Source organism: Diplotaxodon limnothrissa, linkage group LG22 (genome assembly GCF_057381915.1).
Source record: "Diplotaxodon limnothrissa isolate DT_005_m linkage group LG22, D_limnothrissa_male_GT1.1, whole genome shotgun sequence".
Classification (NCBI taxonomy): domain Eukaryota; kingdom Metazoa; phylum Chordata; class Actinopteri; order Cichliformes; family Cichlidae; genus Diplotaxodon; species Diplotaxodon limnothrissa.
Genome location: NC_140616.1, coordinates 11,503,131 through 11,519,319, shown reverse-complemented (window position 1 = coordinate 11,519,319; position 16,189 = coordinate 11,503,131). Strand labels below are relative to the sequence as shown.

The following is a 16,189-nucleotide window of genomic DNA, read 5'->3' as shown; positions in this document are numbered from 1 at the left end:
CTCCACCCAAAGAAAGCAGAGCAGCAGGTACTGGCAGCATTTCTCCCGGCTTGTGCCTTCTCGCTCCTCCTTTCTATCCCGTCTCATCTCTCCCCAACGTTCAATCTCACGCAGGCCCTGTCAGATCTGTCGCGTTGTCTTTCTCACTTCTTCTCCCCGCATATTGTAGCCCTCGTCTCTCCCATCGCCCTTCTCTCACCTGTTTCTTATTATATGGTGCTACCTCACTCTTGCCTTTTCGGTGTCTTTTCACCGCTCCTTCCCACTCATCACGCGGCATCCCTGAGAGAAAGAGAAATTGAGGGATGTGTACATGCTGATTTGGGCATATGGTCTGTATCCCGTGTAGGTAGGCGAAGTGACAGACAGCCAAAGAAAGCAGGTAGCTATGTACGCAGAAAGGCGAGGCCGCCTCTCTTAATACGATTGCTTGGCAGCCTGCAAAGGATAGGTGTAGAAACTGCAGAGAGGGGAGGGTGTGGTATTACAGGAAGAAACCACATTAACCATTAAACACAGCTCAACTCAATGCTAATTAACCCCGACTATAAGCCTGAGGCGACAAAAGAGAGAGGGAGGCCAGGATGTCGTAAGAGTGAAGGATGGAGAAGAAAAGAAGAGAGAGAGAGAGGAGTGTGAGTGTGTGTGTGTGTGTGTGTGTGTGTTATGAAAGCATGTGAGAAAGTAGAGTGTAGAAAAGGAGGAAAAAGAAAAAAGAGAGGAGGCTGGGAGTGTGAAGGATGGCCGGACTGACAGATGATCCAGAGGAATGAAAAGCAAAAAGCCTGGTGCTCCATGGTAGACTCAGCAGAGTTTGACACAGGAGACTCTCTCATTTTCCATGAACCCATTTGTGAGTCAATGGCCATCTGTGTTTTACATTCTGCACTGATTTAGCCCATAGCTGTGTTCCCTGGGCCTGTACAATAGGTGAGCCGGTGCCTTTCTGCCTGCCAGCCAGCCTGCAGAGCCAAAGGGCGGAGAGAAAACAGAACAGAGAAGAAAACAAGAGTACAATCATGCTCAAAGAGCCGTGTTCAAGAGACTCCAGGCCAATTAGAGTTTTGAGTGACAGCGCAGGGGTGAGAGAGGAAGCCCGCTTTATTTCTAAGTGGAATACGTCTGGGAACGAGCACACAAAGACGCACGCATTTATCCACATGTGCAGCCCGTTCGCACAAATGCGTTCACACTGGAAGGAATGCGCATAAATGCAATGCATACGCGCGCACGCGGCACATTTATATGACCGCCATCTGTGCCGATATGCGTACAGTGTTGTGATGTCCTTGGATTTAATTGATATCTGAAAGCCCAGTAGAGCTTCCAGTATTCTTCACGTTACCTTAGCAACAGAGCAAGGACAACCTCAAAAATTAAAAGATGAGAAATAAAGCCTTTTGGGGGGAAAACGCACAACCCTAAGATGAACCAGAGTCTGCGATAAACATACATTTCCAGTCACACTGGAAAAAAACAACTATTACATACATAATGAAGCATGTAATCCCACTAACGCTGATAAGCATTTAAAGATCCAATATGAATGCACTCAGCTAAATTAATCAAGAGGCAATCACATGGCCCCTTTGTGAGGACAGTATTGGAATACAAAAAAGAGCTGGGAATTAAAAAGCGCTGAAAAGCATTCCAGAGACAAACACCATGTGACTGAGAGAGTGAATTTGGCAGTGGTGTTGTACGGCAATAATTGTTTCTTAGGAGAACTGCAAACCCCCCTCATCCCCGTGCCGCGGTTTTCATTTTGCCTCCAAGATTGTCGGGCTGATTGCAGGGTCAAATGGCTTTTCACTCAATTAAAAATGTTAACTACAGCAGCAATTAGCTCATGTAAGGACATTGTCTTGTCAATAATTTGAATTTAGTGCTAAACTGACCACAAGGAGCTTATGAAGTGAAACAGATTTATTAGTTCGTCTGAGTTTTGCTTAGTTACCAGAAATAACTCAAATTCAACCTCGGCTCTGGATATTTCCCTGGACAATATAAAGTGGCAGAGTTCATTTATTGAGCAAATGCACACAAGGGCAGAACAAATACTCGATAGCTATTTGATAGCAAAGTGCTGTTCCTTTTATTTAAAACCGTTGTCTAGTAGCCTTCATTAGGCGCAGCGGTGTTTGTTGAATAAATCGTAGCTGATTCCCTTTTTGTCCTAAACAGGTATGAAAAAAAAAAATGGAAGTAATGTTCACACAGTACCAAAAGTTGCGTGTAAAAGTCAGCGTTTCTTAATATTTTGCTTCTAAACAACCAGACTTTGTTGTTTTGTTGTCTTTAGGCTTTCTGAAGGTCTTTCAAAGTATTTTTTTGGACATTGCTTTTGCACCGATTTTCCAGCCTTTGTACTTGATCATTTTTAAAGGAATGGTTTTCTCTTTTCTTTGCTAAGCCACTTAACAGCACTGACCTATGAATCACTCAGGCATAAAAATGGCACTTTACTCAAGGGATGAACCAGTGTTGACACAAAACAGATAAGACAACTAAGCAAAAACACAATTTTAACTATTGTAACAGCAGACAAAAAACAAAAAACCAAAACATAATTTCTGACAGGCATATTGAATTCATGATAACAATTCCCAAAGAGCTATTGGGTTTTTTGTATGTGAAGTGACTGGCCTAGGTAAACAGTATCTGAAAGTTGTGTCCTTTTGCACATTACTATAAATGTAGGATGCAAAAACTGTCATGGTCCTGAGTCTGAGGACTCAGTGTTTTGTGTTTCCTTATGCTTTTGTTCATTCCGAGTGTGTATTCTGTTGTTATTTTGCCATTTGTTAGGTTTCTGTTCTTTGCCTGCCTGCTCCCACTTCTCTGTGTTCCCTCTGTCTGTCCATGGTGTTATTGTGTCTGCTCATGAGTCTGCCTGTCAAGTTCAGTGTCCTGTCTGGTTCTCTGTCTGTTAATTTCCTGTTTTATTCTGAAGGTTCATGTCTGATGTGAGTGTGTTCAGTTTACATTTCCCCTGTCCCGTCAGCTCTGATTTCTCCCAGCTGTGTTGCCCTCCTGTCTCTTATCCCCTGATTACTGGTGTGTGTATTTAAGCCCTGTGTGTTCTCCTGCCTGTTGCCGGTTCGTCTGTATTACTCCATGTAAGTCCGCGCTTTTCTGCATTCATCTGTGTCTCTCTGCGTTTTTGTATCCTCCGTCAGTCTGCGTCTCTCTGCCTTTCACCCCGTGTCCTGTGGATTTCTAGTTGCTCTTTAGTTTTCCCAGTTTAGGTTTCCGTTAGTTTGTCTCATTATTCGTTTTCTGTTCCTGCCACTGACACCTTGTAAATAAACTCCACTAATCTTTTCATACACTGCTTGCTCTTGGGTCCTTTTTCCAACTCCACACGGCTCGCCTCGGCAGCCGTGACAGTACGAACCGGCCACTATGGACCCAGCAGCAGTCAACCCGCCCGAGGAGCTCCGGGAGGACATTATGTACTCAGTGGACAAATTAATTAACCTATGGCTGGAGCATGAGGGGAGAGAATCCCGCCAAAGCATAGCTGTTCGGCTACAGCGCTTACTTTCTGGTCTCCCCTGGTTGCTCAGCTCACTTCACCCGCTCACACAGAATTTTGTTCTGAACGAGCTTCATCTTCTCCCCCTTGCTACCACCCACCCTGCAACTCATGCTTCACTCCCCGACCCGACGGAGAGTGTCCTGCCCGGCCCGTCGGTCCAGCCTTCAAATGGGGATCAGCACTCACGCCGTCGACGCCCCTCGCCACAGTCGGACCCCAGGATATCAGAGCGGCCGACTGAGGTGAGTAGGAAGGATAACAGTTCCAATTCGGACCTTAAGACTTTTTCTTCCGGGATTGTTCGGGGTGTGTCAGTGGGAGCTAATTCGCTAAGCCTACCTACCTTCGTGGTAACCGATCTCTCCCAGGTTGGCATTTTTAAGACTTCAGTGAAAGCAAAGGGCTGTTGTTCTTCTGAAACTGTTAAACCCGTGTCAGCCAACCCAGGGTCTGCTAAAACTGTGACATATAACCCAGAGACCATTAACACCAGCTCTGATGATACTAGGACTGTTTATTCATTTGAGCCGCACGGCCTCAAGCTCAGTTAGCCGCATGGCCTCAAGCTCAGTTAGCCGCACGGCCTCAAGCTCAGTTAGCCGCACGGCCTCAAGCTCAGTTAGCCGCACGGCCTCAAGCTCAGTTAGCCGCACGGCCTCAAGCTCAGTTAGCCGCACGGCCTCAAGCTCAGTTAGCCGCACGGCCTCAAGCTCAGTCTCTAATTCCACCACCGTTGTCATCACAACCACTATGTCAGTCACCCTCAGTTCAGCCTCCTGTTCAGCAGCCACCAGCCCTGCATCCTGTGTCAGTTGTTCCACCTGTAAAACCATACAAGTCAATTCTACCCGAAAGACACTGCTCCTCGCCCATCCACTACAAGCAGAGAGACAAATCTAACAATACTGTCAACAGTCCTCAAAAGCTGGCCAGTTCTGAGACTGCGACACACTCCAGGGCCTCCCCAGAGGCCGGGGTTCAGCCCCCAGCTGATTCTGGATCCCTGGAGGTCAAGAAGCCAGCTGAGGACTGCACCCAGCTGTCACTGCCTGAGCAGAGTCAACGCTCTGGGCAGCTGAAGTCTGCTATGTGTTTGCCAGGGGCCACTGTGCCTGCTGGTTCTGTTCTGTTTCTGCCAGAGGTCCCCGCGCCTGCTGGTTCTGTTCTGTCTCTGCCAGAGGTCTCCGCGCCTGCTGGTCCTGTTCTGTCCCTGCCAGAGGCCCGTGTGCCTGCTGGTCCTGTTGCGTTCCTGCCAGAGGCCCGTGTGCCTGCTGGTCCTGTTGCGTTCCTGCCAGAGGCCCGTGTGCCTGCTGGTTCTGTTGCGTTCCTGCCCGAGGCCCGGGTGCCTGCTGGTTCTGTTGTGTTCCTGCCAGAGGTCTCCGCACCTGCTGGTTCTGTTCTGTGTGTGCCAGGGGCTCCAGTGCCCACTGGTTCTGAGACTGTTTTTGCTGGGGGGCCCGAGGAGCCCGTCCAGCCATCTGCCTCATCAGCTGGGGGGCCCGAGGAGCCCGTCCAGCCACCAGCTGCAGTCTCATCACCAGCTGCAGTCTCATCACCAGCTGCAGTCTCATCACCAGCTGCAGTCTCATCACCAGCTGCAGTCTCATCACCCTCGCCTGCTGCGGCCTCAGAGTCTTCGGCCTCGCCTGGTCCGGTTTCAGCATCTGCTTTGGCTTCATCCTCGTCTGGTCCAGCCTCTGCATCATCCTCGTCTGGTCCAGCCTCTGCATCATCCTCGTCGTCTGGTCCAGCCTCCGTGTCTTCATCCTCGTCGTCTGGTCCAGCCTCCGTGTCTTCATCCTCGTCGTCTGGTCCAGCCTCCGTGTCTTCATCCTCGTCGCCTGGTCCGGCTCCAGCATCCTCATCATCCTCGCCTGGTCCAGCTTCTGCTTCAGCGTCCTCATCAGCTTCGTCTGGTCCAGCCTCCGCCTCCGCCTCGTCTGGTCCAGCCTCCGCTTCGCCTGGGGCTGCAGGGGCCACGCAGCCTTCAGGTCCCCTACTACCACCTCCACATCGTCGGTCATCTGCCAGGCCGCTTGTTGGGCATCTCCGCCACCATGGACGCCCTCCTGAACGCCGCCACTACCTTCCACGTGGCCGGCCTCCGGACCTGCCCCACTGCCGCTGCCTTTCACACGGTCGGCCCCCGGAACTGAACTGTTTTGGCCTCCGGGTCGGCCCCCTGACCTTGTCCGTCTGGGCCTTTTCCCTGTTATATACTACCCTCTAGTGTCACCACTAAACACTGCCTCCACGTTTAACTGCAGACTGACGGAGAAGCACTAAGAAGAGCAAGGCAGCTGCCATTAATGTCATGTTGACTGAGTGAATGGGTGTCTGAGACACGGAGCCCTGTGTCGCCTGCCCTATCTCCACTGCACAGCTAATTAACAGCTCTGGCATGTTCTCTCTCGCTTTCTTTTCTTTCTGCCTCGCTCCATTTCTCTCGGCAAGAGCTGGCAGGAGATGAAAATTCCCTGTATTAATTAATCTGTTACATACAGGAATTGGGATGAAACCGTGATACGGGTGCGTGTATGTGTGAGTGGACAGGGTAGAGAGGAGTCCAGAGAGCTGTGGATAGCTGACAGAATAACACGCTGTGCTGGAAAAATTAATAAGCCTTAATAAGGAGCCTCTGTTTGAAATTGGATTTACAGGCGATGCCAACTTTACTCAGGCACATCAAAGAAAGTACACCAGATCCCTTCAGAGCACCTGACCTTGGGATTCAGCGGGGTCCATAAAGCATAGCAGGGCGTGTTAACACCAAACAAGATATATTCACCTTGGGCTTCATATTGATTACGACTGAGATGAGGTTATTTGCTATGGATGTTATAGCTATCCACAGAGTCTAAATGGCTGTTTTATGCTTCATGTTTAATCTATGGCTGAGCCTTGACTCGATTATAAATCCGAGCAGGCGCATGATTCAACTTTAATCCAATATTTAAAAATTAACGCCGCTGATGTGATGAACTGAAATGACCTGCTGTATGCTGTTCCACAGAATGGCACAAAGGTCTGGATTTATTATGTCTTCACATTTATTCAGTGCTAATTGATGGATCGTTAAAACAGGTACTTACACTCCACATGAAAAATGAGATGAATGAGCCCTAGCATCAAACTCTCCCTCTTAGTCAGCAATCCTGACAAAATGTTGAGTTTCTCACCGGAAAAGCCGATGAAGCTTGGTAACGTTTCTCTTCTATCAACTGAAATGTGTTTGTAGGGCTGAAAAAGCACTCGAATGTGGCACCGGAAAGTTTCAGTTAAACAGGATTTAGATTTCTCGGGGCGAGGTATCAATCACGAGTGCTGTGTTGACTCTAGAATTAATACAGACTCTCAGTTTCATCTGCGTGGCTGCTGTTATTTAACAGCCAACAACATTTGATTAGAATTTCTATTTGCAAGATATATAGTCCCTGGACTCATATGCATATACACGGACAAGCCAAAACATTACGACTGCTCACAGATGTAGTGAATAACATTGATTATACAATGATGCATTTCAAGGTCTGGGATTAATTAGACTATAACTGAACATTTGGCTGTTAAAGCTGCGCAAATGGGCAGCAGTAAAGAACTAAGTGACTGGCAAGGGTGAAGTTGCAGCCAGATGACTGGACGGGAACATATCGTTAGCTTCATAGCATAATTGCCTAAGTCATTTGACTAAGTCAATGACTTAGGCACTTATGCTATGAAGCTAACGATATCTGAAAGAGCAACACTTATCAAGTGGCCCAGTTTGGCACTGTTGAGTACAAACCCGCAGTGGTCTGAGGAGAGACAAGGCATGAACTGATGGCAAGATGTTTTAACTGTTCCCAGTTAAACTTGAGAGGCTTGATGCACCCCGGGCAGCAACATTTGATGGTGCAACACTCCACACGGCACCTTCAATGGTCTTGCCTTGATGGGTCCATTGACTTGGCACCACACAAAGACCAACAAGCAAATGAGTTGAGACATTGTAATGAGGGGACATGACAATCAGGGAGTGCTGAAGAGAAATCTAAGGGGAAAATACTGTAACAGAGGAGGCAAGGAGCCAAACAACAGTGTAACCTGGGAACATATGAGCCACTGACGCCTGCTCGCAGCACAAATGTTGTTGTTAAGATTGTTGTAAAGATGTAGGAAAGTGTACTTTTCTTGGCTTTTCACCCATAATATTATTAATTATAGCATTAGTAAAACACTCTGGCAGGATCAGGTAAAGACATTGACGCTAAGGTGCTCAAACCTTATTTTGCAGCAAATAAACATCAAATTTTTTAAGTATCACAGTACAGGATTTGGTTGCAGTTTCTATGCTCTGTGCTTTTTAAGATTATCACCTACTGCACATATAACTGCCAGGAGGCATTCCCTAGATGACAGCCGAGTGGTGAGAGTTTCACTTATGAGGACTTTGATATGAGGGAACGGGAGGTTTTGAAGCATCACCGTGATTTAGACTTGGTAGTGCATGCATATTTATGAAATCAAAAATAATATGCCGAGCCATACAGAATGTGAAAGAATGTGGTCATATAATAGCACACATATGTAATACTAATTGAAGTTGAACACCATTTAATTAACCTCAAATCCTGTAAGTACTAATAAATACTATCTGTCCTGTGTCTCCAAAGCTTGATAGTACAGATTACTATGAGACATAATTAAACTCTTTCTAGACTAGTCTACTTAGATTTTTCCAAAGATAGGAGATATTAAATCTATCGCACAGGGACATGTGACATTGAGGCTGAAAGTTGTCAAATAATTTCTGCAACTTTCTGTTTGCACTAATTCAACCAGGCCAGGCTGCAGGTCTGGTATTTCAAAGAGGTTTACACAGAAGCTGGTGTCTGACTCAAAGTACTTTAATCTTCTTTCATTGTCGTAACTGTTGATCAGGAAAGAAAAAGAGCATATGGCAGTTTGCATACGTTGGAAGTAAACACTACTCTCCCAATCCGTCTATTTCTGGAGAGGAAACAACTTATGAGTCTTCACTGCTGTTGATGGGTCCTTTCATCTATTATCAGGGACACCAAGGAAAACAACAGCTTGTCTGTCACTGCTTATTCCACATTAAAGTTATTGTTGGTGCTTACAAGGTGGACAGAAACATAAGGGGTTACTTTATCTACATGACTGGCATACTATTTTGTGCGTGGAAAGCAAAAGGATGTGTGCCGTCCACATAATGTGACAACAAATACCATCAATGTATCATCAAATAAGAGTAATAAGTGCAGTTATATCACCACAGTGCAGTTAAGCATGCTATGTGAATTCCTTGTGAGATCTGAGAACTTGTGCTACAGTGTTTCAAGTGCTATACTTTTGTTTAGATACAGTGGAGCATTTCATTAACTTGGTTTAGCCTGTTAGCATTCCAGCATTTGCTAATTAGCACTTAAGAAAACACAGTAATTACACTTTTATCCAAAACAAAGCAGCTAATTTGAGGGGTCACAAGTGTAAATCTAATACTAAGACTTTCATCATTTCAGTTTTTAGTGCGCTCGAGGTGGCCTATATTTATTTTGGGAATTTGGACACAAAAAAATTGGACAACCTGAAGCTTGCTGTCAAGCCAGAATGTAGAGCAAACACGTTTGCAGCTAATCAGCCATAAAGCAATAAAAACTGAAATAACAGTCACCCCCAAAGCAGGTTTTATTTCCAGGTTTATTTATTTTACTCTAGATTTGATTGATTTACAACATTATGCTGAAAGGAAAAAAGATCAGAAAATAGCAGCTGAGACCATAACTGGGCAAAATGTTTTAGTCAAATGAGGATTAAGGTCCTTTTTCTCATAGACTTCTATACAGCCACACTTTCATTCTGCCCATTCTGGCTTTTAAAATAAATATATATTTATGACACACTGAGAGCTTATATCCAACTTTTACGCACAGTCTGTGGACTTGATGGATTTTTCAAAGGCATTAAAAACCTTTTGAAAATTTCACAGTTAAAGATCAAACTACAACTCCCTCAACAAATGCAAAGAGACATTCTTTTTTAAAATGTACCTAGCAGCCCTGAATTTTTCAAAACACTACGCATCAAAAGACATTAAACAGTCTGTACCCCCCAAATAATATAAAAGATAATACATGTAACAGTTCAGTGTATTTAGCATTTGCTAGCAACTGGTCATTCAGCATGCTGCCACCTGCAATACTCACACAGCACCGTCACCCAAATCATCCCAGTAGTGAGAACACACTCCCCCTGACTATTTCAATTCTAAACTCACGTGTCTAACTCACAGACTTAATGGACAAACATGTAATATAAATATTAGCCATCAGTCACCTGTTTTCTTTTATTAATCCAAGCTTCTCTTACAGTTACCATGAGTCTGAAAACTGCTGACTCTGGCGCCCCTTAGCTGCAGTATGATAGAAAACACTATGAAGACACTATGGCAGCGGTCCCCAACCCCCGGGACACGGACTGGTACCAGTGAGTCGTTTGGTTCCGGGCTGCGACAGTTGAGGCTCGGGTGTGAAATTTATGGTTTCCAGGGGTTTTTTTTTATCGTTAACTCGGTTTCCCTGGGTCTTTTCCCGTGTTGTAGTTGTGTGTTTTCAAAGAAATATTTACACGTTACCATAGTGACCAGAGAGTATTAAGGGACAGAGAGAAGGATGTTACACTCAATTTGTTGGTCATTGTAGGAGGATGCTGCCAATAAAGTTAGGCAATTACACAGTGAATTCGCATTTATTATTATATTTGAAAAATACCCCAGTTTGTGTCTTGCTCGTATCATTTTATTTTGTTGTATTTATCTGCGCCACCCTAAAGGCAGGTCTGTGAAAATATTGTCTGACATTAAACCGGTCGGTGGCACAAAAAAGGTTGGGGACCGCTGCCATATGGCACTATGGAGACACAGAGTACAGATTTGCAAAGAAAAAGAGGAGTTGGAGTTGTTATATGCTTGAAATAACAGGAGATTAAATAATTAATAATTGAAAAATTAAAAATTGAAAAACAAAAACAATATATGCTATGCTATGATAGATAGTCTTACCCGGGTCAGCTCAGACTCTGAGACAGATCGGTGTGGCGGGGAGCGCCGCTGGTACCTAGGAGGGCTGACATCCTGATAGCTTGGGCTGTCGTCATCCAGCAGGACAGACCCCACGTCCACAGACTCTTCTTCCTCCTCCAGCTGTGACGTCATATTCTCCTGGCACATCTGGTGGTCGATGCCATTCTGGCTCAGGTTGCAGTGAACAGCTGAGTGTGTCAGAGGCAAACATTTCCAAGTGATTAGCAAAGGGTAACAGCAGACATTTGCCATAAATAGGACGAAAGTGTAGTATTGCAATTTTAACTGGAGGTGCTTTGCATTACATTTGAATCACTTAGGTTCAGGTATGTACTAGCTAAGGTATGTACTAGCTACTAGCTAATAAATTAAGATTGCAGTTTTCTATAAATGGGCCTTTCAATGCTTGTGTAGTACACAAGAGTACTACATCGTTTCTGTAATAGTATAACATCTTTTTTTAATGGTCTCTTTTTACAGTTCTCTTAAATGTTAGATTATTAAATTTCCTGGTGAAATTCCAAACTGTGAGCAACACATGTTGAATAACCCAGTCCTCACACACTGAACGCTACACTTCAGAAATTCCACAAGATGGCAGCAGAGAGTGACTTATGGTGAGTAAGCCAATGAAAGTCTCAGTAGTTCATTGTAATGCAACCTGTCTCCTACTACCAGACAGTTCTTAATACAGTGGACTGTTTGCAGACAGTTATCCAAAATCTGTATTAGAGCATAAATAATAACAGCAAAGTTTCAGGAAAAAGCTAAGTGTTATCTATTATTCACTAACATCAGAGAGACAAGTCCCAGAATGATTCTACATGATGAGAACAACCCAAATGTAAGGCACAAAAATATCTTCTGCAAACAAGAAGATGAGCAAGTTATGCAGGAGATGATATGCCCCCACGGAGATAATCTGGAATTTACATAAACAGGCAAACATCCACAGAAGAACCATGACAAGTTCTCCAAAAAGACAACTTAACTGAAAACTGTGAAAAAGCACAACAGCAAAGGAGTTGTCTCATACATCAGAAATTTAGTTTTTCTATCCTTAATGTAATGACCCTTCTATGAATCTCATGCTCTTAAAAGTAAAGAAGACAAAGAGAATTTTGTTAGTGTGGAACTACCAGCAAAGCCAGCGTTCAGGCATCCATAAGTTGAAAATTCCAACAAGTTCAGGCAGGCTACAAAGTCGAGCTCAGCTGCCGGCCTGGCAGATCAGATGATATCAGTGCCAGCACAGATCAGCTAGTCTCTCAGCAAACTGGCACATCTCATTACGTGTGTGCTATTGAATATTCTGTAACCTGCCAACAGTTTCTGTAACAACTGCAAGCCGCTCAGCAACCCACCTGACTTCATGTCGACTCTGTTGTCACTGATGCCAGCTGTGCTAGATCATTTTGTTGCCATGCCACGAAATACAAATTACTCCAGACGGAAAGAAACATTTTCTTTGGACTTCAGTGGACCACACTAAATTTTTTTCCATGTTACACTTGCTTAAGACTTTCAGTTTTTATGGAAAAATATTGCATTGTAAATTGACGACATTCTCAGCATAACCCAAGACTGGCTGAGCACTACAGCAGGAGAGTTTATCTTTAGCCACAAAAGCCTTTTTTCTTCTGTTTTTTTCCCCCTCAAAAATCCTGCACAGTTGATTGCCTTGATAAAAAAAACAACTGGAAATCTGTGTAAAAACTTGTGTTATGACTGCCACAAATTGGCATTCAAGGACATGTCTCAGGCAGATGACTTAAAAAAGAAAACAGCAAAAGCAATTCCTGTGAATCAATTTGCATGCATGTAAGAGATGAATGATAATAGTCACATATTGGCAGAAGGCTTGTATTACTCTGTGTAAAACCGTATCGTACTATTTCCTCCATGAAGGGCTTATTTTTAGTTGTGTTTTTCAGGAGGTGTCAGACTCGAACACTATTTTAGTCTCATCAGGCAGTGATGCAGGAGCAGAAGTGACAGCTAGCAGTGACTTGTTAGGTGTCACTAAAATAGGCCATTTGTCATCATAAAACCTGAGCACTTGTTCTAAAAACACCAGCGTCTCATTCATGTGGAATGGAAGTCAAAAACCCTTTTCATCACACCTGAAGTCTGCTTGGATAAAAGGTCAAAAAACATGTTTTTCGAAAGCCTCACATTCGGCTTTACTTAAAGGTCTAAAAAGAGTAACCGAATGAACTTGAAAAAAGGAGGGGAAAAAAAAGCACAACCGTGCAATGTGTCTCATATAATTGCCTGCAATAAATACATATTTGAATGTCCTTGATATCTTGGATAGACACATAGGCTTTGGGGAGGGTATAAAAGGACGACAGCTATCTACTACCCACGACTGCAGACCTGCTGATGGTTCCAACACCATCATTAAGTTTGCAGATGACACCACGGTGATTGGCCTCATCAGTGACAACGATGAGGCCGCCTACAGGGAGGAGGTGGATCGTCTGGCTGAGTGGTGCGACACAAACAACCTGCTGCTTAACACCGAGAAGACCAAGGAGCTCATCGTAGACTACAGGAGGAATGCTGACCCACATCCACCCATCCACATTAAGGGGACGGCTGTGGAGCGTGTGAGCAGCTTCAAGTTCCTGGGAGTCCACATCTCCGAGGATCTCACCTGGACGACCAACTGCTCCAAGCTGGTCAAGAAGGCTCACCAGCGCCTCTTCTTCTTGAGGACTCTGAGGAAGAACCACCTGTCCTCAGACATCCTGGTGAACTTCTATCGCTGCACCATCGAGAGCATCCTGACCAACTGTATAACAGTCTGGTACGGGAACTGCTCTGCCTCGGACCGGAAGGCGTTGCAGAGGGTCGTGAAAACTGCCCAGCGCATCGCCGGAGCACCACTTCCTGCCATAAAAGACATCTACAGGAAGCGGTGTCTGAAAAGGGCTGGGAAAATCATCAGAGACCCCAGTCACCCATCACATGGACTCTTCACCCTCCTGCCGTCTGGGAGGCGCTACAGGAGCCTCCGGACTAAGACCACCAGGTACCGGAACAGCTTCTTCCCCACAGCTGTCAGACTCCTGAACTCTGCCTCCTGACATCTGACCCACGTTAACTCATGGACTGAACATACACACACACACACAATGGACAACTGTACCCTCAAACACACAATAATAACATGGAGTGAACCACCACTCACAACCACTAGCACTTTATATAGCCTCTGTAGAAACTATCTACACCCTCACTTATCTTAACTGCACTACTGTATAGCCCTGTGTAAACAATCATTCTGTACATACGATAATTTTTAACCCTACAACTGTTTACAACTTGCATAGTTCCCATTTCTGTATAGCTGTATATCTCAGATTCCTGTAAAGTTATTTATTTCATATTCTGTATAGTTTTTCATATTTATATCCTGTCCATATCCTGTACATAGCTTGTACTCACTACAGCCTGTACATACTTATAGTTATAGAATATTCACAACATACTTCATACCGTGTACATTATAACATAATAGACCCATTTCTGTAATATACTTACATATCTATATTATTGCTAATATATATTGTAATATATCTATATCACTAAAGCACTTCTGGATGGATGCAAACTGCATTTCGTTGCCCTGTACCTGTGCATGTGCAATGACAATAAAGTTGAATTCTATTCTATTCTACTGGCCAAACAAAAATGCCAGTCTGCTTGTTGGCAGACAAGCACGGCCAGGAAAATTGCCAATTAGCGACTTATTTGAGACCACTGTCAGAGAGCAATTACAAGTCTGACACAGTTCAGACTGGACTGAAACAAAACAGCAACAATATCCGTGCTGCCATTCAACATACCAGCGGGGCCACCTACAGTAGATTTCACTTCTATAGTTCCTCCTCATACTGCAACATGCTATACGTCTGGGAAATAGAGTGTGAACACATTTAAAATAAGGGAGAGAGTGCACTACATTTGTTCAAATATCTGACCTAGAATCACACCATAGATAGATAGATCTCATGGCTAAAGCACTTCTGGGTGGATGCAAACTGCATTTCGTTGCCTTGTACTTGTGACATGTGCAATGACAATAAAGTCTATTCTATTCTATATAGTCACAGAGCACTTGAGCTAATACAAAAGTTGCCTGAATGACTCAGATTTTGTTCAGATTACTGTTACAAAGAACAAAGCTGATACCACAGCTAACAACAGATCTAATATTTATTGAGCTGTACACAGAATGGAAAGAAAAAACTGGGGCAGGGGTGGTTTGCAAAGCAGCTTACAGATGATTATGCTCAATACATTGAATCCATTATATAGCTGTTGTGATGAGCCTGATGATAATTTGTTGTAATGTTAAAATAAAGGGTGCCATGCTGGAGGCGTTACTTCTAAAAAGTGAATTTGTACGCAATATAAAAGTGTCCTATCATGATACTGATGATATATATAATCTGCATTTATGTTGCTAGTGCACAAATCCAGACTGCTAGAAAGTTGTTACAGCTAAAGGTGGGAAAAAACCCCAACTTGAGGCAAAACCACCAGTACAAAGAGGAGACATGGCGGCTGAAGTGAAACCAAAAAGTAATCAACCGAGCATCTCACTAGTTAGACTCTACATGACAGGAGGACCAAGTGGTGGATGGAAATTAGTGATGCAGTTACATGGCTTTAATCAACTGCTTAAAAGGTCTGAGCCAAGATATAACATCTCAGGTGGAAGATATTAATCAATTCAAGTTCTATTATTTGATAGTAATGTGCAGGCTCTATAAGAGTTTCAAGGTTACATCACTTTACTTATTAATATTATTGTTATTATTACTTACTTAAATGTTTGACATTTGGAAAACACTGACTAAGCTGCTTTTGGGTTTGCATTTGATGTATTGCACTATAATGCTGCTGCACCTTGTGGTAATGGATTCACACTGTGAATTAGGCAGTCTGTCATCAGTGACACTAGTTCATTGGGAAAGAAGGAAAAGGAAAAAGGTCGCTCATGTTGTTTGCACCAATAAGTAAATGCTCCTGCCTGCAAGCTGCAATGTCTGACTGGATGTTATTTAGTATTTGTTTTTCCTTATATCGACTGAAAAATAATTATTGGAGATTTTCTTGAAATGTTGTGATATCATTTTGCTATACCAACCACCTGTAATTAAAATAATTAAAATCTTTAATTTGTGATTTAATCCCTACATTAGGAATCATTGGAGTGAGTTACCTATTCTAAAGCAAGATGAACCATGCCTTAAATAGCCTTAAAATAGTACGCGTGCTGTGATACGTCACCGTTAACTACCTCTGCTACTTTTATGATTTAAATTTTGTTTAAGCAAAGCTTTTAATATATAACTATATATGAACTATTCCTCTCCCACATGCCTCTTTTCTTACTTGTGTTTTTTGATACCTGTACTCAAAGTGTGAGGCAGTCTACTGATTGTTTAAGGATCACTCTACACTTGGTTAACACACTGACCGACTCTCTGTGTGACATCTTTAACCAGCTTTCTTCGTTTTCTAATAGGACAAAAGGCAAGTTGCTCTAAAAT

The 16,189-nt window shown here is 43.7% G+C and overlaps 1 protein-coding gene across 1 annotated transcript in view; it reads right to left on the bottom strand.

The window, feature by feature from the left end:
• The window catches only part of samd12 (sterile alpha motif domain containing 12), a 135,487-nt gene that overhangs the window by 98,365 nt on the left and 20,933 nt on the right, over positions 1-16,189 (bottom strand). Inside the window, exon 2 of the mRNA XM_085346886.1 lies at positions 10,602-10,810. Within this exon, the coding sequence (XP_085203012.1) occupies positions 10,602-10,810 (209 nt within the window). The remainder of the gene's footprint in view (positions 1-10,601; positions 10,811-16,189) is intronic.